The following is a 24243-nucleotide window of genomic DNA, read 5'->3' on the forward strand; positions in this document are numbered from 1 at the left end:
CCTCGAGAAACAGTGGTGTTCCCTCTTTTCTTAACCCATTTCTGCATTCTGACCTTTACGCCTGTCAGACGATCTCTTTCCCAACACCCACTCTCTTTTTAAAAACCTCTCCTCACATACTTACCTTTCCATGAACCTTTAGGCTTATTCCTGCAGTTCCCCCCACCCCATGCAAGCCAACGAAGCAGAGCCCCCCTTACGCATGTTCAGCTGTCCTCACCTGGTTACGGTGGGAGTTCAGGGACTTGTCGTTCGGCTTGTATAAAACAGACTCCTATAAAACAGCCTAACACAGAACAAGAGGAAGTCGCGGGAGTCATAAAAGCATGTCGCCCAATACTCTCCCAGACGAAGCCACGATTCCTTGTTGACATAGCCGCTGGCTGGGCGATGTCTCTTTAAGAGAGATTTCTGCCCAGGTAAAGGGGGAGGTCCCTCTGCTCTCCCCCTCCCCCTTTTCCTTCCCTCCGCGTCTGTCACTGGGGATTAACAACTGCGGCCAGCTCAGCGCCGGAGGATCAGGCTCGCAGGGAGAGCGAGAGACAGATTGAGGCTGCACGGGGCGAGCTGGGGGTGCCGGTATGTACGTCCCCCCTCCCGCGCTGGTAACATTTGGACCCTCCTCCTAGCGAGCGAGCAAAGGAGGCGAAAGAGGAGGAAGCTTTGCTTTGGGCTTCGCTTTGGGAATCCACTTCCTGGAGGAGCCCTACCGGTGCACAGGTCTCCTGGGTGCCCTGCTTAGCCGAGGGAGAGGAGGCGCAGGAGCCGCACCCGCCCACAATGAAGGACCGGCTGGAGCAGCTGAAGTCGGTGAGTGTTGCCCCCCTCCCCCGCCGGGTCTCCCACCCGGAGGAGCAGGACGGAGACTGGGGAGAAAGAAGAACCCTGGCCGCTGTCTATGGAAACTCCCTTTAACTCCGTGGGGTTTACTTCTGAGTAAACATGCACATGATCCGGTATCGGGAGTTCATTGACACAGAGAAAGAAAAGCGTTTCAGCCCCCCACCCCCGTCCAGCTGGATATGCCTGTAGGGTCATTTTGGAGGGGGAAGTTTATAATTCAGGGATCCCTCCTGCACCTCTTCCTAGGTAAGGACAAGCTAAAGGCATACCCATCTGTTGGTTGATTCCTCCATTAAAAAATAGCAAAGGGGCTGTAGCCTGGTAGGTTTTAAACTTGCTGGAAAAGTGAACATAGAAGGTGTGGGGACAGCAAAAGCAGTGGTGTGAAGCTAGGCATTCCATACCACAGTGCCAAGGCTGTCTGGTACAACCTGCAAGGCACAGAAATCCTAGGGGGCCACCACTGTTACTGGCTATCTGGTGTGTGTCTGATCTCTAATGTGGGGTGGTCAGAAGAGGTGTCTGGATGTAGCCGTGTAGTCCTGTCAATAACAGACTTAATCCAACTAGTTGGGGAAGGAGGGGCGAAGTAATGAGCCTGTAGTCTTCAGAAGCTTGAAGGGAGTTAAGTGTGGAGTGCCACCCATTTCTTTCCATGCATGAAGAAGATAAGAAGAATCAGCAACTTCCTCCTTTTGATTTCCCTCCTTGTGACATCAGGTTTTATTTGATAAATGTAGCCTTGTGGCTAAACTATGAGCCTGGGGACATAGCTGTGTTAAGGTGCCAGGAGAGGGTTAGGTTCTGGTTTTGCTTTATCTCTGGTTGACTTACTTACTCAGTGACTTGTAACTGCTCAAGGTCACACAAGATAAAATATCTTTTCTTTTAAAGGTCCTCTAGAGCATAAGGAACATTTTCTCCAAGCACAATACGACTAACAATTTCATAGCTTCCATTTTTAGACTGCTGGGCCATTTGCAAAAAACACATCTAGCTTGTAAGACAAGTTTGCCTGTGATTCTCCTGAAGTGCATCATTCGTGTGTAGCTACCTGCTCCTAGCATGGGGTGATATTTTAAGTCTGGTCGTTTGGCTCAGGTCACTGACACGAGGACAGCTTCTCATTGGCTGCATGGCCAAAGTATGTTGCTAGTTCAATGTGTGCCAGGCTTTGGGGAGGCCCAGACGTTTCAACCTTCTGGAAAAGCCTTTTGCACCTCCGAGTTCCTAGACTGGTTGTTTTCTCCTTCACAATGAGGATAAGGTTGCATGTGATCTTTATACTTGTTGGGATACAGAATTGGCCATTTTCTGGGACAGTGGGTACTGCTTGTCTCATAGGATGAACCAGTTGCCTACTGTCAAAGGAAGAATTCAGTGGACGTTGTGGTTCTGTCATTGTGACCAGAAACCTAGGTGCTTAGCTAGAAAGCCAAAGGAGAATAAACAGGAAGTAAGCTAGGATTATTACAAGCATCTCTTAATTTATAGAAGGAGAGGTGTTCACGTCATCTTGTGAACTTGCACTGTCCTCACACGTGCAGACCTGTGGTTTGTATAATCATGATTTATTGAAGAAACTACAATTTGTGTATTCACCCAGTATATTTAACCAGAAGTGATTGTTTACATGTACAGTAGTTGGATTCACATGGCATGATAAGACCCAAGGAAGCAAACCCCATTTTGGCTTGGTGTGGTGTATAAATTCCGATCCTGCATAATAGAAGGGGCTGCGTCATAGGGAGGAGGGTGCTGGAGAGGTTACTTAGTGAGTGCTACCAACATGCGTTTCTTTTGCATTTCACATGATCTGAGATTAAATTCTGGCCATGTGATTGTGGATAATCTGCAAGAGATGAAAATAGGAAGGCCAAAAGCCCACAGGGGAAATAATACAGGCTAACAGCATAAAGCAGGCCTAGAGAACCTGTGGCCTTTCTTATGTTGCTGCAACTCCCTGGCAGCCTGACCAGTTATGAAGGTTGCTGAAAATCTTAGTTCAGCAGCATCCGGAGGCCAGAGGCTCCCAACTCCTGTCTTTAATTTGGGTTGGATTGAGAGGCTTCCTTGCGTGGGCTTATTTTATTGCGGTAAATTCTCGTAGTCTCTCTTATCAGGCTTGTTTTCCAGTACAGCCGGTAACAGATAAATAGAACGGTCGAACAGGTAAAGTCAAAATTCAAATTTTAAAGGAAGATATACAAAACAAGGCCAATGATAATTACCCATCATAGAAATTACTGGTAACAAAAACTCTCCAGCTTTGCTGATGCAAAAACTACCTCTGTGGCAGAGGCATATAAAAATAACATTTGCCTCCTTAAAACTCTGGGTTCATTTTCCAAAGCTCCTCCAAAAATTGCAACAATCTGTAATGCTTCATGTGACAAAAGGGGAAATTATTAACTACACTGGGAGCGATCTCGATTTGCTCCACTTTGGGTATTGTGATCCCTAGCACAGCATTCAAGGCCTACAATAGCCCTTGTTTTTAAAAAGATTTTGCACCCTTGCTATAAGGAGTGAGAAATCCTTGCTCTTGAGTAAGATTTAAATAAATGGAATCAAATTATTAATCACTTTTAGTTGAATAGTTTCATACTGCTTTCTGCCTTGAAGATTTGCTATTCTTGCTGAATTATATTGATTTTTGGGTCAGTAAAAGAATGTCTCAGAAGAGTGAAATGTGCTTGCTAGCTATTAAAATAGACTTATTTAATATTAGATCTGTGCCTGTTTATTGTTTAGTTTGACAATGACTTGTTTCTCCTCTTTAGATCAACCAAAAATATTGTAAGCATTTGCTCACCCTTCAGCATAACATGCCGCCAAGGCTCTTCTGCTTTTACTGAAAATATATGCAACAAAAGTATCTGTTAGTTGTTACGATCAAACAAAATTCCTTTTTTCATTCTGTGCTATCACTTTGCTTGTAAGATAAAGGTGATATTTATAAATAAGAGGAATAATTTAGATTCTGTGTACTCTTTGAATTTTATACAAATTTGAATTGAGGCAACCTCAATTCTGCAGCATGCAGAAATTGTGCACATTTGGATTTTGTTTTCAATGTGTGCATTTCATTTTGCTCAAGTCATTGAGCAATATAACGGGCTATGCTACATATTAAACCCTGACTACAGGAAAAGCAACTGAATTTCTCTCTAGTAAAAAAAAAAGTTTTTTTTAAAATGTTGATTTTAAAAAGTAAAACAATCAATCACCAGCTGTTTTGCACTTGAGTGGAATTTTGCAGCAAATATGCTAGTAATCTTTTGATTGGGAGCAAGCACACACATTATTTTTAATCTGAAAAGGTGTGTGTGTTTTGAATCATACTAGATTGTAATAGTAATCCTATTGGTCAGAGAACCTGGAATTTTGATTCCTTACACTTTGTATTTCCTAAGTTCTCCTTTCTGAGTAGCTGCAATTTGGTATCTGAAGCTTGGTTGGTAGGTATGTGTTTTAGCTTGATTTAAATTGTCTAATAATTGTCTAATTGTCTGACAATTATTAGACAATTTAAATCAAGCTAAAATTATTTCATCTGTTGTACCTGAGGCTCTTCAGTTCCTATGGTAGGCATTGTAATTCTTAAACAAATGGCAGGTGAAGGTGGAGTAAGATGGCTTTGTTAGTTGGCAGAAGCAGAGGAGAAGTAATTATAGTCCTTTCTCCTGGTGTTCCTTTTCAGCCCCCTGGTTCTCTTCCTCATTAGAATTAAAGGATAAATGTGATTGGGCTCATGCATTGTGTTAATCCATGGCTTGTTTAAATGTGGCTTATTGAATAAACCATAGTGGATGGTTTCATACCACACGCTAAAACTATGAACAAGGAAATCCCATTTTGGCTTAGAACTAGGTATGGACTTTTCTACTCCTTCAAGAACAGTGGTATACTACCAGCAGTGCTGAAGTATAAATTCACAAACAGTCCAGTCTACTTTGTCTATAAAATAGATAATATGTGCCATATTTTTTCTTGGTCCAGACAATAAAGTATCTTAGGCAAGGTTGGCAAATCTGATATATATCAGGAATAGGATTTTTTTTTTAAAAAACCCCAAGACTTCAAAAACACAACCTGCAGAGATGTCTGACCAAGTTGTGTAATTCAGAGGCTGAGATAGGTATTCCAAGCCTTAGATTCTCATCAGTTTTATTTCCTTCTTGAAGAATTATTTTTCCTCATCCAGATCTGCTTTGTTGGAGTTTGGAACTTAAAACACTTTTGCCCCTGTTCTGGAGAGTTTTCCATCCTCCATCTTCCACAGCTTTCATTGGGGTACATACATTTCTGAAAGAGGAGATCCTGTTTCAGATTTTCCATTTGGACCAGATAGAGGCCCAGCTAGTGTCTCTCCTTCCTGCCTTGACTTCCCATTTTCATCATGGTGTAGTCAGATATTGTATCAAGTGGGGTTCCATGCGGAGATGGCGGCCATTGGTGCCCATCCAGAGATCCAATTTCTTGACGGTGACTTTGGGTCCTTCCTGAACAGGTTTGGAATGGGCAGTGGGCCTGCCTCATTCAAAGAATGTTGCAGCGGGGTGGTGTGGTAGCAATATCATTTGTTCTTTGCAACTTTTGGGTATTTCCCATCAAGTCTGCTTTTTTTCCTCAGCTACAAGACAGGTTTGTGTGTACACATGCCCGCACACACACAGACATCCTTTTTGCCACTGTATATGCCTACCTGGTGTATAAAGCCACTTAGAGAGAGAGACAGATGTAGTTTAGTGCTCATGAATAGTATGTGCTTAGAATAATTCTCGGCTTTTGTAGCCTGTGTGTGTGTGTGTGTTTTAAAGGGAATACTTTCCTTGGGCTACCCTATCTTGTTGAAGACCAGATATGACCTCCACCTACATGTCTGTCATGATTTGCCTGGCACAGAAATTGATCCAGTGAGGGAAACCACCTGTTGTTTCCTTTTGTGGAACTGAAGGAGTGAACACTGCAGTTTCTTGTATTTGGAAGGGCCAAAGTCCGCATCACATTTTGAGGGAATGGACCACGGTTAGGATGACCCAGCACAAATGAGCTGGTTGTTTCTCTGCCCAGGATTCAGAAGGAGCCTGGGGGCCGGGTGAAGGGAGGAAAGGAGTGACAGATTTAGTCAGGATTATAAAACCATCAATCAGGAGAAGAGAAGATAAAATGCTCGGGAGAGAGAAGGGGATTAATTTTATTTTTATTCCTTCGTGAACTCAAGTTCCAAACAGGCAGATACACAAATGGGGAGGGAGTTTCCGGACAATAGTTTATGCCTTTTTTTTTCCTTCTTGAAGGTAGAGGTTCCAGGTGGAGGGAACATTCAGGAAGAGAAACATTCCAATATGGAGTTTTTTCTACTTCCTTGGCACAACTGCATTTTGTTCATTCCTTGAATGCTACATCTATGGTTGAAGCAGAAGACTGTTTACCGCAGGACTTTCACTTTCTCACCCAGCTTTTGATTGTGGCCTCATCTGTATTCAGAATGAAGTGGGAACATTGGCTCTAGACAATCTCTCTTCAAATATTAGAGGAAAAATCGCATTGCTGAATGCTCTTTCTGTGTTTGGGGACCTGCGTGATATGGAGAGGTGTTTAGTCTCACTATCGGGGCCAAATAATTTTCTCTCTGTGTAATGATTTGTGTGCAGTCTTCACAAGCATGTAAATCCTTCACTATGTCACATGCATTGAGATATAATGTGCCCCAGAAACATTTTTACTTCCTCTTAAAGTGAAATTAAAAATGTTTCTGGGGCACATATTACTGTGCTGGCACCCCTTCCCCCTTTCCTTCCCATTTACTCCACAGTGAGGATCTATACAGCTTGAACTCTACAATTTGGGTATCCATTATGGGGGAAATCTTAAATTGCTTCATCTCTTTCCAACTTAGTAATACAACAAGGTGTGATGTGAAAAGTTTGTCTTATGCAAGAGTTGTAGAGTTAATTGGAGGCTAATTAATTAATCTGACCCAATGCCCAATTCAGAATATACAGCTGAGAAATAACCAGCTAGCTCTGTTTAAATTATTTCTAGTAACCTGCAATTTACCATCACCCTTTTTACTGAAGACAGTTGTAGAGTGACCAGAGCCCAAGGTTCATAGTGTCCATCTAATACATCACCGTCTACAATAAAATCTTAATATACTTTTAAAGTATTATGACTTGTGGGCACCGAAAAGGCACTGTTACTATGTTTTAGCTTTTTTCTCTGCCTGTAACCAGAAGAGCTATACTTCTGCTAGGTTCAAAAGTTATATTTTAAGAGGGAAATACTGTGCAGCCGTAGCAGTTATATTTACCACATAAAGAATGGTATGTTCCTGGTAGGGCGTTTAATATCAGATCTGGAACTTAGCTGAGAATTGTCAAGTTTCTCTTTTCCCTCCAGCCCCCTTGGAATTGCATGACTACATTTTTTCCTTTTAGGCAATGTTTAAATCCTACAATCATGAGAATATCTGCTTTTGTTTATAGAAAAGCAAAGCTCCTAAAGCTTAAAACTCCGTTCCTGTGAAAAGATCACCAGCCAGAATGTAATTGGTTTTTACTATTTTCTAAAAGTATTTTAAAAAAAATGCCAACTAATGTGAAGTTTGTTCTGTAAAGAGGAACTTGGTTTTACAGCTTGGGGAGAACTTCAACAATACCATGTAGATTCAAGAATTATAGATGAACCATGCAAAAAATACAGATCTTGTTAAACATCCAGGCAGAGTTCAGAATGGTTTGGTTGGTTATCCAGAGAAAACCCTTCAGCATAAGATTTAGAAGTAACAAAAGAAGGCATTTCTTCTGACTTTGATTCTTCACCCTATGATAAATTCCTTTTCTGAATCTAAATGGCAAGACACTTATCCTTTGTGGTACATTGGAATATGTGTGTCTTGCAAGATTCCCACAAAATGAAGAAGTTGCATTTTTATTAGACTAAGAAACAAGTTACTTCAAAATGCAGCCAAAAAAAGGAAAGAGTGAGTCAGATGGACAGGGTGTCACTGCTTAAGAATAGAGATTTATTTTTAAATATATGAAGAAAAATTTTGCTCCTCCCTTAAAAAAAGACAGCTAATTATTAAAATTTTATTGTAAACTGCCCAGAGTCCCTCCTTGGGAGGGAGATGGGTGGTGATAGTTTGATAAATAAATAAATAAATAAAATAAAAACAAAATAAACGAGGCGTGATGATGGATCTACCTATAATTAAAAGGCAAATGATTCAAAACATGCATTAGGAGGAAAGTAATATTAGACTCAGATGACATTTTAAACAGGTCTGGAAAAATAAAAAGGTCATTGCTTGGGTCTGATGGAAGATCATAATAGCTGCCAGTCAAGTCTCCTGCGGAGGCCATTTCACAGCTGAAGGTATCTGAAGCACCCTTTCACTTCCAGGTTTACCTTTCTTTGGCTAAAAATAAAAATGAAACAAAATCAAATCTCATATGTTTTACTGTAATTGTATTGTCCTTCTCTAAAAAGTGTACACATCATTTGTAGCTATTGCCCTGTTAATTTAAACCATCGGTTTAGTAACATCTGAAAAATACAGCATCTGTACAAACCATTCACAATAGACAGCAGTGCTTAACTGACCTTAGCTGGAGTTGGACCAAGTTAATATTTGGATGAGATACTATCAGGAAATCCCAGGATTGCAGACTAGACTGGAAAATCAACAAAAAAAAATCCCCAAAAGTGACAGTGGCAAATGGTTTCCCTCTTACTATCAAGAAAACCACATGAAGTCCCAGGAATTGAACTTGATTTGAGGGAGTCTGCTTTTATTTTTTTCTCGCCAGCTGTCAACAATTTCACTTCAGAAACCAAGTTCACTCCAGTCATCTGAGGTTCTGGCATATATGGAAACTTTGATGTTATTCTTGGAAGGCAGGCCCTCTCATCTGTAGGGAAGAATGCTCTGTACATACTAAGTACTCTTCTTTACATAAATTATTTCTTGAAGGGATGGTGACAGCAAACGGTTAAAGCAGGTTTTTCAAGAATTAGTCATTTCATCTACTGGTACCACTGCAGTTCAGTATGTATAAAGATGTCCTACATGACAAATCTAATTATAGGCTCTTTCTGGAACAGTTCTGCAGTGTACAAAATCTTCATGTTAAACTGTAGAAGTTGGCTTGCAAATAGACTAAAGGGTGTATGGTACGTAACAGTTTGGGTGTATGGTACGTAAGCAAGGGAAATAGAGACAGTAGGCTTTTTTATTGCATAGCAACCCTGTGAGATAGTGAGTTGCTCTAAAACGCATAGTTGGTTCATTCATCTGAGCAGGAACTTGACATCTGGGCCCCCACCGTAACATGTTATTGCAAAAGCTTGTCAGAATTGGTACTGCCAGTAATAGAACCAACATTCATTGGTAAGATAGACAGGCACACCCCTATACCTCTGAGTAGATTTCATTTATGGATAAAATACAGTTAAGTAGCATATATGCCCCTGCCAGATAACCAGAATGCAGGCTGTCCATTGTGGTTTCCTGAGTTTAAAACTGTAGATCTACTTCCTTAAAAAGATAAAAAAGCTGGACTAGATGTTAGAGGGTGTGATGGATAGCTACTGCTGTGTGAACTGAAAGAAGTGGAATTTGAAGCAGGGATAATCAGCATGATCAGGTGAGCAAGGGTGCTTGTTCTTCCCATCTCCCTTTGAATGGGGCATCAGGAAGGCTGCTGCTTCAGTACACAATGTTTGGCAGAGTGTGGTAAGAACGAAGGACCTCTGGATGCACGTCAGGGATGAAGGCCATAGGGAACATATGCCCAAAGTCTTTGGACCTTGACAGTATACTGTTTGAAGGGTAGAGGAGCTTCTGCAGGATTGTGGGATTTATATTATTTATTTATTTATTTTCTATCCCCCCCCTTTATTATTTTTATAAATAACTTAAGATGGCTAACATAAGAACAGATGGCAAATTATTTATTTAAAAAATTTAACCACCTAATAGCCAAAGGTCCTTGGGCAGCTTACAATAAAACACACTAAACAATACAGTTTAAATAAAAACATCTACAATCAAATCAAATAAAAATACCATATAAAGCAGACAGCAGCAAGGCAGTATCATCTAAAGCAATAGGAATTAAAATACAATTCAAATACAGTTAAAAGCCAATTAAAAAGCCTGGGAAAATAGAAGGGTCTTCATCTGTCAGCCCCACTAGGTAGATCAGACCATGAAATCAATTCCATAGGATGTCTACAATTATTTTTATTCAGACTGGTTATAATAACAGGAATGTACAAGTCTGATTTTGCTGTACATCCTTCTAGTTTAGTGAATTAAGGAAGTGTCTGTCTCAACTGCTTCTGAATGTTATCTGGATGCTCTGGACTTTAAAAATGCTTTAGCCCATCTTGCCTTGGTCTGCAGATCTCCATCAAGGTCATCTTCCTTATTTGCTTCAGCACTAGAATGAGGCTGATGTGGGCTCCAGTTGAACCTGTATGGGGAGGGAACTCTGTAAATGGAGTCCCACCACAGAAAAAGTTCTCTCTCTTATAGAGGCCCACCTCAACTGCTCTGGTGGGGGGACCTAGGGGAGGGCTTCATTAGATGATCTTAAGGCCTGAGTAGGTACATACGGAAGAAGGTAACCTGCTCCTAAGACACTGAGGGCTTTAAAGGTAAAAAAAGAGAACACTTTGAATTGGGTCCAGAAACAGACCATGTAGATGGCAAAGTACTGGAATAATCATGCCTGCTTCCTTATTATTGTCATGTCAGTTGAATATTTTTTTCTTTTTGGAGCATTTTTGTTTCCTGTTGATACCATCTTTACTGAAAATAAACCTTCTTTGAACAGTGTAAATATAAATATTGCTTAAGAAAAATGCTTTATAATGAGTGCCATCAAATAATTATCTTACAAGTCTCACCTTTCTCTTCAGACTTATATGGATGCTTTGTACAACTGGATAGGTAATAGCTAGGCTGGCATATTATGTAAGCCATGATTTATGGAATCATGGTTTATTACAGAGGTGGGCAACCTGTAGCCTGTGAGGCACATTTGCCTGCCCAGCATTGCCAACGTTTGGTGGTAAAATGATCCAATATTGGCATTAGAATATTTTGTGCTTTTGTTTCAAAATTAAAGGAAGGATTGGGAGCAGGGGGATTTGAGTGGAGCCCAGTACTCCCATTTCCATCCTTAACACCTAACCCCCTGAAAAATAGCTATCATTTTAATAAACTGCATAATTAAATTTGGTTTTGAGGGAAAGGAAACTGCAGATAGTGAATGGTAACTGTAATACCAGGATGCTCTTTATACTTTAATGACAAGTTCATTCCACCCAGAGTGCTATGGGAGGGCTTCAAGAGTCGGCAAACGCTAAAATGAATGTTAACACTCAGTATCAGGCAAGTACACAAATAAAAATGTGGACTAAAACTCATTGTCCTTTTCAGGAAGTTCTTGCTTTAACCAGCTGTGCTACATGTGTCATAACACTGATTATTGAAACTAATGGAAGTTTCCATGTAAATGTGGTTAGGACTGAAGCTGTAAGCAAGAAGGTGTAACCTGTTTTTGTCTGTGCACAAGAACAATAAGTTTGTGCACAACAAAAGAATGATGGAACCTCTAGGTAAGGGATGATTTTTAGTGCAAAACTTTTCAGAAGCCTTCAAGTAATATTTTTGGATGGCAGTTATCAACTTGAGGGAAAACGTTGAGGTTTGTTTTTCCTCGCTTACCTTGTGTGCAGTGACTTGAATTTTTAGACACTACTGAATTTTATTCTGTCACCCCAACAGAACGTTGGAAAGAAATTGTGGGTTCTGATTCTGCCTATCTGTCAGCAGGATGACTCTCTAAACCTAAACAGAACAGGACCAAATGTGTGTGGGAAGAAGCCAGCTTTTGAAAGATTGAGTTTGAAAATGGATCTTTGGAGAGAGAAAATCCCCCAATTTTCCCCAACACATCCCTATGGGAGAGGCAGTTGGGTGATGACTCCGCATGACACTGACTGTTTCATTCTAAGACACCCCCCCTTCCCAGTCACATGACCTAAAGCAGTGCATATGCAGTCTGCTTGTGCTTCCCAGTACACATCAACAAATAAAGTCACAGTGTGTTATTTCATTACACAGAAAAAAATAGAAACACCTCCACTGCTGGTCAGGTGCTTGGAAAGAATTCTAGCAGCTGTGCGCTACATCTTCCCCTTCTGTGTTTAAAATGGAATTTTACAAAATAACTAAAAATTGGGAGTTGGGAGGTGTGGGTTGAGATGTAGATAGCAGATGACTTCACATTTTATTTTGAGCAGATATTCCTGAAAGTAAATGTGCTTTTTCCCCCCTCTAGCACATTTAGGATGTGAGTTATCCAAGGAATATGAGCGGTCAGGATTGTACTTTCACTTAGCAAAATTTTCACTCTCCTAATCATGGAACGCAGGAGGGCTAGGGTTTCTAGCTTTGACATGTTCACATTGAGAAGAAAGTACATGTTCCAATCCTTTCCAATCTGCCATACCAATTTTGTTGAAAGACAAAAGTACTGATAATATCTAACATCCCGCTTTCCAGATGCTGCCTGTTAATAGCAAAACTTTCTATACCAACTCTGGAAACTGGGTTTCCTTGGTACAAGTTACAGAATTCTGCCTGTTATACATGTTTTTAAATAACTTCATTGCTCCTGAACTAAATTATTTTCCCCAAGGGCAGAAATGTTACTCTCCTTACAGAACAGAGTTTAAACAAAGAGCTTTACCTTTTGAATCTGTGCAACATTAAGTCAACTGTTTGATTACACAGTAGCTTAAGAACAAAGAAGGAAAAGATTGATTAGATACATTAAAGACAAAGCATTCACACCTCTTGAAGAGCTTTGTTTTTAATTAGCCTATTTGTAGAAACACCAAATAATCTGAGTGCCTAGTGCAAGAACAGAAATACCCAGTGCTTCTAGTTCATATTCCTCATCGTCCTGTTTAATCTTCCATCCAAACATTGCTACCCAGTGTGTTAAACTCTTTCTTCCAACTCTATATCCACCAGATGCCCTAATGTGCAGAGTGGTTAAAATTGTGTTTGGCATTGCCTGCCAACAGGCAGAATTCTGTAACTTGTACCAAGGAAACCCAGTTTCCAGAGTTGGTATAGAAAGTTTTGCTATTAACAGGCAGCATCTGGAAAGCGGGATGTTAGATATTATCAGTACTTTTGTCCTTCAACAAAATTGGTATGGCAGATTGGAAAGGATTGGAACATGTACTTTCTTCTCAATGTGAACATGTCAAAGCTGAATAAAAATATTGGCTGTATTGGCTTGCAGCACTCTTGTTTCCAAGACTGAAAGTTCAGATACACTGGTATCTCAGTAGAACTGCTGTGTATTTGCTAGAAAATTTCAGTAAATATAGTCTGCAAAAATCCATAAACTGAGACATGGCTTTAAATAGCTCCAAAGGAGGAACAGAAGCTATGCAGAATACACTATCTTAAGCTAACAGTTTAGAAGTATTCCAAACCCTTTTCCCTGCATTTTTTTGTAGTCCTGGAACTATGGATGTTAAATTTAGCTGTTCTGCCAATTTTTCTTAACACCAAACTGTAATCCACCTTTTCTCAATAATCTCCCTGGTATTATAAATAAATTTGGGATCAGTGGTCCATCTGGCTAAAGATACCATCTCCTGTGTTGCTTCCAAGTGATGGAATGCACTCCCTTGGAAGTTGTACTTGGCCTCACTCTTTCTGCTTTTAGGAAAAGAAGTAAAGATCTTCATTTTAAGCAGATTTGTTTTAGTTTGAATTAGTAATAATTTAAAGTGTTTTAATAAGATTTTAACCATATATGCTTTATTTTGTTAGTTATCTTGAGTGCTCTCTGGGTAGAAAGGTGGTTATTAATCATGAATGACAACAGCTCTGACTCCTACCATTTCTGTCAGCTCTGCTGGGCAAACCAGACCGAGAAATCAGCTCCAGAGGAAGGTTAAAATTACTTTTATTGAGATTGGCTATAATAACAGAATCTTGCAAATCCGATTATGTTGTACTTCCTCCTCCTACTTATAGGTCAGTAAACTAGGTATCTGTCAGAGCCACTTCCAAATGTTATCTGGTTGTTGTGAACTTAAAATATGTTTTATCTCTTGTCACCTTGGCAACAGTTTGCATATCTCCATCAAGGCCATCTTCCTTACTCTCTGTAACTTCCTTCTATACTGACTGGGAACAGCTCTCCAGGTTTCCTGACAGCAGATTTATCTTGAAGTACCAGAGACCATACCTGAAACCTTTGCTCTGTCTTTGAACTACACCATTCCATTTGGTGTACAGTCTCCCATTACATAGAAACTGCTATGACAGGTGGGTGAAGGCACCTGGTTAACTTTGGTTCATCCTCAGAAAGCTTGGTAGAGTCTATTCTAGTTAGTACTTGTATGGGAGTCCACCAGAAAACCCCAAGGTGAGGGGGGGGGGGGAAAGCAACAGAAGAAGGTAGTGACAAACCCCTTTAGTATTATTGCTAGGAAAACTACATAGACATGTCTCTGAAGTCACCAGGACACAAGCTCAACTTGAGGGAGGCTTGATTTACTGTTCAATATTATGTTAATAACTGACTGAAACTACACAGAACTTGGCCAGTTTATGTCTTTCCACTAATTTTGTTGTGACTTGTGGACCACAATTCAGGGATAACTGATCCTGATCTAAAAGAGTAAAAATGTATTCAGCATGAATTTCAGTGGACTCATTGGTAGCTCAGTGTTTTAAGATTGAAAAGTTTAGCAAAATAATAGGAACAAAGATCAGTCCTTGTTGCCACACAAAAGGGCAAAGTTGGCAGGTTTAATGAGCTTGCTTGGCATACCATATGTATATGGTAATAAAACTTGTATCAAATTTCCCAAGGTTTGCTTTACATGTGTTATCTACTTCTAAGCTTTGCAACAGTCCACTAAAGCCTTATTCTACCCTCTGCTGTAGATGGGAGACCGAAGTTATGAGAGAGCACTTGCCTTGGACCATCAAATTAGTTTGTTATAAGGTGACATCTGAATCAAGTGCTTCCTGATTCAGAGCCCAGATCGCTGCACCACCTTACTATATCTGCATCCTTTGGTCTATATTACCCTCTATAATTCAGTGAAAGTATTGCTCTCCAGATCATCTATTCAAAAGTGCTCCACTTCTTGACTGAAAGTCTGAAAAGTATGTTTTGTGCCAAGATTTACTGTCTTGACCAAAGGTCACAAAAGTAATGTTTAATTAGTTGAGCACTGAGGAAAGTAAGGTCAAACCTGTATTTGGAGTCCTTGTGAGATTTCAGTTTGATGACAAAACTGTTTTAATACAGCTTGCAGTTGATTTGCTCAGAGGAAATTTATTTATTATGTACAGTTAACCTGTTCTGCCATTGATCATCAGTCATCAAGTTGCTCTTTTGGAACCAAAGAATTCAAGGAAAGGGAAGGTGCTGAAATACGTATGTAATTTCTGTACTCTATTGGGAATGGATTAATAACATTTGATCCTTTCTTCCAACTATATTCATAGTAGGACATTCTGGTGGTCTTGCAATCCTACTGTTTGGCTCCTCAAAGAAAATAATTCAGTGGCCTATAAGAAACAGCACCCCGCCTTGAGTTTCAGGTGTGATGGAAGGAGCACAGGTATCTGTTCTCAGTACTAGGGATGAGTCACAGCTGAACACTGCAACCTCTCCACGTCCCATGCCCTTACAGCAAAGGGAAATAGCCGTTTATATCTTTGCTGATGTTTACATCACTGCACACACACCTTCTGTTTTTATCACTGGGCATGCCCTTAGAAGGATGTCCTTAGAACCCAGTGTGATCCGGTCCAGTAAGGAGAAGGCACAGACATGTAGAAACTGAAATTAACGTGCACAAAATGATTGACTTGTGTGTGTGCGTGCGTGCATGAGGGTATTGTTTTAACATTCTGCATGTTTAATATTTAATATTTACTATAAAGGTGCCTACTAAATATTAAAAAATAAAATCTTTATTTCTTTATTTATATAAATGTGGAGCAAAATGGTTAGGTAGGCTATCTCATTTTAACGGATTCTAAAATGCCATCCCTTAAGTGCCTACGTGTCCCCAGAGTAGCCCACTCCTGCCATCCTCCTCTACCCAACCTGTGGTCTTTTCTCTGTGGGCAACCTTGCGTGCACATGCACCCCCCACCCGCCCGATTCATTAGCCTAGAGACCAGAGGCTTTCTTTGTCAAGCATGCTGTGCTGGTGTAATGCAATTAAATAAGGATACCAGCCATCTGGTCTGCTTTTTCCCAGGCTGAGGAATGCAGTGTGCATGTGTTCCTGCAAAGGCTGAGCTAGGGCATTTTCTCCTTTCCCATCCTGTTGAGAGCAGAGACACTGGTGATGCTGGGAAAGGGACAAGACTGTTATCCTTTGCTTTCTCTGTAGGAAGAAATGTGTGGCAGAAGGATAAGAATGTTGAGAATTTCTGGGTGTGCCATTTTGTAAAACAAATATAGGTTAAGATGAAGGGGGAAATGGAAAGCTTTTAGCCCCACTCACATCAGCTTTGCAGGAAAAGCTTGAAGAGGCACAACTTCTCCAAAGGGGAAGGTGATTATATGCAGGTAGGTTAGTCTGTTCCTCCAGTGGAGAGAGCAAACAAGTCCCCTCCTTCTCTAACTGCAGTCTGCTAATACTGCTTGTTCTGTGTGGGAGCACATTCAGGACTAGATGGGAGATTAGCTGCGCTCCTTACCAGCCAGATGACTCAGTGACTGTTCAACTAAGATAACCTCTGACCTCCATTTTGTGAGACTCTGAAAACATTTCACTGTAGGAACTGCACCTCTGCTGCTCAGAATTATAGATAGATAGATAGATAGATAGATAGATAGATAGATAAAAGAAATAAGACTTTTTGTACTTGTCTGGACTACTGCATTTCTCCCCTCCCTTTTTCTGTAAAAGAAGCTCAAGAAAAGGAACCCTTAAGTTTGCTTATTCTTTGATTCTTTAGGTCAGTGTTTCTCAACCTTAGCAGCTTGAAGATGTGTGGACTTCAGCTCCCAGAATTTCCCAGCCAGCATAGCATAGCTGGCTGGGGAATTCTGGGAGTTGAAGTCCACACATCTTCAAGCTGCCAAGGCTGAGAAACACTGCTTTAGGCATTGGATAGTCATAGACAGAACTGCTGTGGTTGTGGTGGTGGTAAATTACAAGCCTCATGAGAAGTGTCATTGGTCAATATCAATAAATTTTCCCCCTTTCCCTTAAATTCCTACTGTAGTAATGTTTTCCCAGAGCAAGACTCTCAAACATATCAGGGAATTTCTCTTTACCATGAAATGAGATTTGATGGCAAGTCCAGCCAGAATATTTTTTATTTTATTTTATTATTCAAATTTTGTTACCACCCATCTCCCCCACAAGAGGGACTCCGAGTGGCTTACAATAAAATTAATACTATAACAATAGACATTAAAATCCCGTAAAAATAAAATCACGTTACAAATATAAAATACAATATAAATATTATTTTAAATCTTATTTCAGCAGGTGCAAAACAGTACTTAATGAGTTAAGTGGGATGAGGAATTAGACATGAAACATTTATTTTTTGGTCATTGACACCAGCCTAGCTTTAGATCCTTCCCTTAATACACTTTCTGTATTTTAAAAAAAGTACAGCTAGGGAATGTTTCCTCCCTGTTCCTTTCTTCGGGACTTTAGTCTTCTATACACTCAGGTACTTTCTGCTTGTACGCAAAAAAAATATGTGTACTTCTAATGTTTATTTTGTCACAGAAATGAAAGCATTTTGAAGTGGTACAATCCATTTGAAAAGAAGTTTGCCCTCTGGAGGAGGATTGGACAATGAAACATTATCATAACCCCTCTGTTTCCAGGAGTAAAAGGGAACATAGCCTAACTGGATAGCAATACGTAACCAACTTCAACTGATCTTTGAACCTGATTGGCAGGCAATCTTCACCAAGAATTACCAGGCGTGTATATTTTCCCAGTGACTGAATGGCCATTGAGATAAGCATGCTCATCGCTATAGTATCTTGCTGGCTCTTCACATACTCCTGCATCCCTGCAGACACCCAGACAGATCCTGTGCTATCACTCTGTGCTATGCCAGTAAATTGCTGGGAGCAGAAGATGGTTTAGATTCCTATTGGATATGGTGCTCATAGGAGAAAGGAGGGTGGACAGATACAGAGTTGGCAAAAAGGGGAGTTTTTTCCCTGTGACCTTGAGAAGTAGCGGAGTATTCTCATAGATTTTGGTTTCTGTAAAAAGGACATATAATCTTTCCTCCACTCCCTGAAGTAGAATAAGCGTTCCAATAATATTGGCAGAGAAAGCCCATTTATCTATAGACAAAGACATTTTGATAACTCTAGCAATATCTCTGTTGGCTTGTGCTTGTCACCCAGCTGTTTGAAGTCAGTCTTTTCATTTCCCTTTCCAGCCCTTTTAGATGTTATTCTTTGCACTTAGTTCCTTTTGTTTCCCCAGTTACTGCATGCATTTCTACTTGGAATAAAGGGCCATCATTTGTTTTTTAAATCTATCATTCTACATTGGTAGCTGCACTATGCCTGGCCTTTGAAAGACCTTGGCTTTGGGCGATTATGTCTGGCCTTTGTGCAGTTTGAGTTCCCAGTCAATTGGCTTTATGACAAGATCTCTTGACCCAAGAGCCTGGCATCCTTTTGCAACCTTTCTACCTAAGGCAGGATAAATTGATATAAAGATGCAGATTGTTTAGCTTATGTTCCTCGGTGAAGAACATGTGATTTCACCCCAGGCACATGTCCTTGCTGAGGTGAGACACAATCAAATATAGCAGATGTGACATGGCTGCATGAAGAGCAAAGGAGGCTAAGAAATTGGGGTGGGGTGTGCGTGTGGACATTTTGAGAAGAGATTAAAAACTTGTTCCTGCCTCCTTTCCGCCAACAATGGATTAGGGTAATGCTTGTCCTCAGCACTGGAAATTATCTGCTTCCCTACCATTTTCGTATCTTTTTTATTCACTTTATTATTATTTTTTCTGATTAGTTTAAACTGAATGTTTAATGGTGTTTTCAATGTTTGTAAACCACTCAGAGTATTGTGTTGAGCTGATACTTTGTTAATGCTGAAAATAAGTAAAAGTGTCTTCTCTAATTTTAGTTAATGAAAAATCTGGCCTCAAAGTGTTTGTGCTTGAACTGTAAAAGTTGTGTTTTTACCACTTGGGTCTTTTTTCTCTCAGAATGCAAAATACCAAGATGGAAGACTGAAAAAAACAAAAAAAAAACATGTGGAAACTAATTCCATAAAATGAGAGAATATGTTCAGGAGGAAAAGCCTGCGTTTGCCTTTATCCAGTATCTGAATATCAAGATGTGTGGACTTGGAATACTGGTCTGTGCAAAAAAACAAAACAAAAAAAACTCAAAGTGAAACAAAAGGCTTTCCTTTAAATGGCCCTTTCTCGGTTGTTTAAATTAAGACTATTTCTTAACTGAGCAGTTAAGATCAAATGAACCCTCTTCCCCAACTAGTCATTGGCTTTTGTGTGCATGTCTCCAAAAAGGAAATGAAAGCCACAGTAAAAGCCACCACAGTATGCTTCTACATTTCAAGTATGAAACAAGAGCCAGCGTACCTTAGTACAGAGCAGGAGGAAGGATGATTATGGGTAGGGAAGAGGACTGCCTTCAGTGGAAGGGTAAAAACTGGAGATGCAAGGGAAGTAGGCCCAGCCCCAATTTCCAAACATCTCTTCTGGTTGATGGCTGCACAGTCCAGGCTGGCCCTTCCTTTTAGCTCTGCCTCCTTATGCTGAGGTCAGGGTCAGCCTTTGGTCTCTTGACTTTTTCTCAGACAGCAGCGACTTGGAATAGTGGTGTTGTAGATGCTACTTCCATCCGATTTGGGGCTATAGAACTAAGTGCTAGAATCAGAACAGACACAGAGCAAGTCTTCGCCTAAGTATATCTTGATTCTTCCTCTTGCTGTCCCACTGTTTGATTTCCCTGTAATGGACTTGGGGTGCTTGCTTATTCTGTAGCTGTTTCTGTTTCTTTATCAGAGTGAAGGAACACACAAACTTGTGATCGTGTCATTCTGATGTTTTAGGCTAAAACTCCTCTCAGACTCACTTGGCATAACTAATGGGCAGGGAGATATCTGAGGACATCAGGATGGGATAAGCTGCAGCAATCACTTAAATGTTTTAAACTGTTTTGGAAACAATGTAGTTGTCTGTCTCTGATCATTTCCTTGCTAGTGATTTATAGCATCTTCTAGAGCCACCCAACCATTATTGTGCTAGAATAACAACAATTCAGACAGGCCAGTTTATCAGCCATGGTTGGCTGATGCTATGAAGTCATTGTAATTCACTAGCATGGAACTGACCTCTGTTTCTGCCAACTGTCTCTGGCTTTGGATATGAATGGCAAAGTGATGGCAGAACAGACTTAATGCAAGGTCTGTGCCATCTCGCTCCAGCTTTATTGTCTTTTCATTATATTTTCACTAAGTGGACCAACTTGCGTGTCTTTCTGTGGCTTAAGAAAATTATATACTTGATTATTGTGGGGTCATTCTGTCAATGTGAATGCTGCCAATATAAATTCTGCATTTTTCCTTCACCACGTGGCCAGAAACAGGACATTGAGAACCATAGGATTCTAACTAGTGTTATTTTGTCTCTTCACAGAAACAGGATGACACTGAAGATGACTTAGAAATTGCTATTGACAACACTGCTTTCATGGATGAATTCTTTGCAGAGGTAACCCTTGCTGAGAGGAGAGAAAGTAGCTCTGCAAATAAAGCTGGGCCTCAGAGTGACGAAACGGTGGAGTTTCATGAGATTTATTTAATTGTGCTGCGAAAGCTTTCATTTGAGAAGACTGCAAAAAACTTCAGAGACCAGAATAAAGTAAAGCTGGCAGAGCCATGGGCCACAACTAAGCTTCCTAATCTTCCAGGGGGCCATAAAAGGCCATCTGGTTGATGTGGTAATGTGACCAAGAATGGTTCCCAAACTGGCAATTTTGAGCTTGTTTTTTTCAGCTTGGGAGGCAGTTTATGAGTTGTTAAGGGTGGGGATGTGAACATTTTGACCCTCAGAGGTTTCCTCCTCCCATTTCTACCCTTAATTCTGGGACAAGAATATTTAAAATCATTTGGCAAACAGCCATTTTGCCACTGAATTCTGGTGGTACGATCTCAGAGAGCAAATGATTGCTGGGTTCCAGTCGTGCTGAATGAGGTGGCCAGTTTCAGCTTCCCTGGCACCCTGTGCACAGGCTAGATATTTTTTTTTCCTTATATCATGTTTATCCTGCTCTTTTTGCCAAAAAGTCTCCAGAGTGGAGTCCATACATTCAGTGGAAAGAGAGAATGAGAGCCAGGTGTGTAAGGCCCTCTCCACAGGTTTTCAGCCTATCCAGAGTCTTGGAGAAAAAAAGGAGAGAGAACTTAACTTGGACACCAATTCTTAAATTTCAGTTGAGTTCTTACATAATGTCCTGATGGTTATAGTACAGGGAGAAGAGACTTGAGGGAGCTAGTTTTTTTAATCAGAGTTGGTAGAATGCTCCTGATTCCCACCTCATCTTTTATTTTGCTAAATGGTTAAAATGTGAGGCTTTGGTCAAAGTGTTCTCAATATCCCTCCTGTATTTCTTTGATTTGGGCCTCTTGGAAGTTCAGCAAGTGGCAGACAGACAGGGGTAGTTATTACAGGTTCTTTTTTAAACTGTGCCCAATTAGATTGACCCAGACTCAAAAGAGCCACAAAGACACTGGACAGGTGATTTTATGTCTCTCTATAAGGGTTGGGGGAGATGTTCTGTTTTGAAAAAAACCAAGATATAAAAGTGATATATGAAATTTACAAATATATATATGTGTGAGTGCTTTCTATTGCTATTATCTTATCCTATACTCTATTTCTATTGCTACTATACAATTACAATTTTCTCTATACTATATTCTAGTACTATTACTTCTATACTAATATTACTTCTATACTATTGCTATTACTACTATAGCATCATGTTTTCCTCTTACAGACACCATTCTGTCTTTAATTCCTCTCTCTCTGGTATTTCTTCTATTTTTTTCTTCTCTATTAATGGCCAGCATGTAAAGCATTTGTACCTTCCTGTGCTGTGCTGTGCTTTGCCTCTTTTGTTTTTCCTCTGGACCATCCAGTCTGTGTGAAGGAAGAATGCTTTCTTTTATTCGGCTGCTGGCTGCAGAGCTTCCAAAACACACCTGTCTCCACCCACACCTGTTTCAAGGTTGCAGCTTCACTGGCAACTCTGCCCTGCTAACGCTGGGGAGAAGGCTCAGATAGGAGGGGAAGAAGGTAGCACAAGTGCCTGCACTTTTGCTAAGCAGCCTGCTCTTCCACAGTGGTGGCAGGAGGTAGTTCAAGGAGCACTGCTATTTCTTTAGTCCAGTACTGTAAAGAGGAGATGCTGGGCAAAACAGACTACAGTCACTGCTGCTGTTACCTTCCTTATCTCCAGTTCCTGTGAAATAAAGAGCAGAGCTTGGCAAAGGAAGAAGATGACAGATAGTATACCTGGTGTGGCCTAAAAATGTTAAGCTTGACAAAGGGTTACTGAAGGGCCCTCATGATCCATGAGCACCATTTTCCCCACCATATCATCTGCTGATACTAGGTCTGCAGCTACCTATGTCAAAGGAAATAACATCTCTCTTCCCTTGAGATGATGATAATCATAATGATAGGATGAGGTAAACTGTTGTGATCCTATGAGTAGTGAAGAGTGTTGGTCTAAATTCTGCATTACAGTGTTCATGACGCCACAAAGAATGAACGTGAACATAATCTTAAGAATGTTGTATTTAGACAAATACACCATTTGTACATGAGTGTGAATGGAAGATCTGTAAATTGGCCATTTGGGAAACTAATTCTACTGATAGATCCAAAATACATTACAAGGGAGCATCCTTCAGTTATACAAACCAGAAGCAAAAATCACACAGTTACTGACACTGCTGAAAATAACAGAACACATCAACTGAACAGTGGTTTCTTTTTCAGTTTTATAGTGGGGATAATGACTGGCAGGGTAGATAGAAAGTGAACTGCACTTCTGCTTGATGCAGAAGAAGGGGGAAGGTCTGGCTGCCCTTGGAACTGCAAAATGTTTGGTATGCATGCAATTCTAGAAGTGTTATGCACTGTTTTGTAAAATTTATCCTTCAAATCACTGCCTGTAGAACGAGACAGGAACATCATACAATTGTATCCACAGATGAGAAAGCACTGTCCACCACATGCAAGACAGCCACTGATGCTGCTATTGCTATGTTTCTACATGAATTCCTGTAATGAAAATAAGCTTTGAGCCTCGGGCTGACTTCATAGAATTTGGTCTTCCCTTCTTGGCCTGTGGCAGTGGATTTCTTCTCAACAACTCTCCGTCATTTGCAGATTGAAGAGACCCGGCAGAATATTGACAAAATTTCAAAGAATGTAGAAGAGGCAAAAAAGCTGTACAGCATTATCCTGTCTGCTCCTATCCCTGAACCAAGTGAGTAAGATGCAGTGTTTACAGACTTCTGTTTGACAATTCAGAGCCTAAATCCTTCTCCCCAATTTCTTTAAACATTATCTCTGTATCAGGTAGAAGTAGAGGGATGGAGGTAGCTTCTCGGAGAGGCTAGATGCTTTGTCCTCTTATACTTGAATGGATTCATCCAGACTGAGGGGTGCTGTGTGTGGTGCAGTGGTGGAAGGATCTTGACTGCTGTTCTCCTACCAGAGGAAATCTATTTGTGTTCTGCAGAGACAAAGGATGATCTGGAGCAGCTGACAGCAGATATCAAGAAAACGGCCAATGCTGTTCGAAACAAACTTAAAAGTAAGAGACCTCTTCTGGGGACAAGCTGGATTGTTTTATTTGTGTTGCTTAAATGTTTATTGCTTACTTAGGACAGTTCTGCAGCTGCCTTGACATGGCAGATGCAAGTCCTATGAACGTTATGGTGAATTCCAGATATTTTCCACAGTTTGTCTGCCCTCCAGATGTGTGGAGCTGAAAGCCAACCAAAGTGAAGGATGCCAAGCTTGAGGAAAAGTTCTGTAGTCACTGCATGAAGGGGGGATACTATTCCCTTTAAGTACCAACACCCATTCCATGTTCAAAGCTAACAAATCACGGTTAGGTTCCTTCTTCCTCCCTGAACAACATACTGCTCCAAATGCTAAGAGTTGACTTAAGATTAGAAGAGCAGGATACAGTACTGGGTTTAATTAGAAGTTGTTGTGAACTTCCCTTCTTCCCAGTTTAGATCTGCATTCTGTTTCCTTTGTTTTGAAAT

The 24243-nt window shown here is 40.5% G+C and overlaps 1 protein-coding gene across 4 annotated transcripts in view; it reads left to right on the plus strand.

Moving 5' to 3' along the window:
- The first annotated feature begins 276 nt into the window (after positions 1-276).
- The window catches only part of STX3 (syntaxin 3), a 40263-nt gene continuing 16296 nt past the window's right edge, over positions 277-24243 (plus strand). For 2 of the 4 annotated variants that reach the window (XM_063289135.1, XM_063289134.1), the window contains exons 1-4: positions 277-810; positions 20591-20665; positions 23354-23453; positions 23709-23783. In XM_063289135.1, coding sequence (XP_063145205.1) covers positions 781-810; positions 20591-20665; positions 23354-23453; positions 23709-23783 — 280 coding nt within the window. In that variant the 5' untranslated portion in view covers positions 277-780. Of the gene's footprint in view, positions 811-15322; positions 15345-20590; positions 20666-23353; positions 23454-23708; positions 23784-24243 lie in introns of those variants that run through there. The other 2 variants (XM_063289133.1, XM_063289136.1) reach the window with 2 other exon arrangements.

Source organism: Candoia aspera, chromosome 1 (assembly GCF_035149785.1).
Source record: "Candoia aspera isolate rCanAsp1 chromosome 1, rCanAsp1.hap2, whole genome shotgun sequence".
Taxonomy (NCBI): domain Eukaryota; kingdom Metazoa; phylum Chordata; class Lepidosauria; order Squamata; family Boidae; genus Candoia; species Candoia aspera.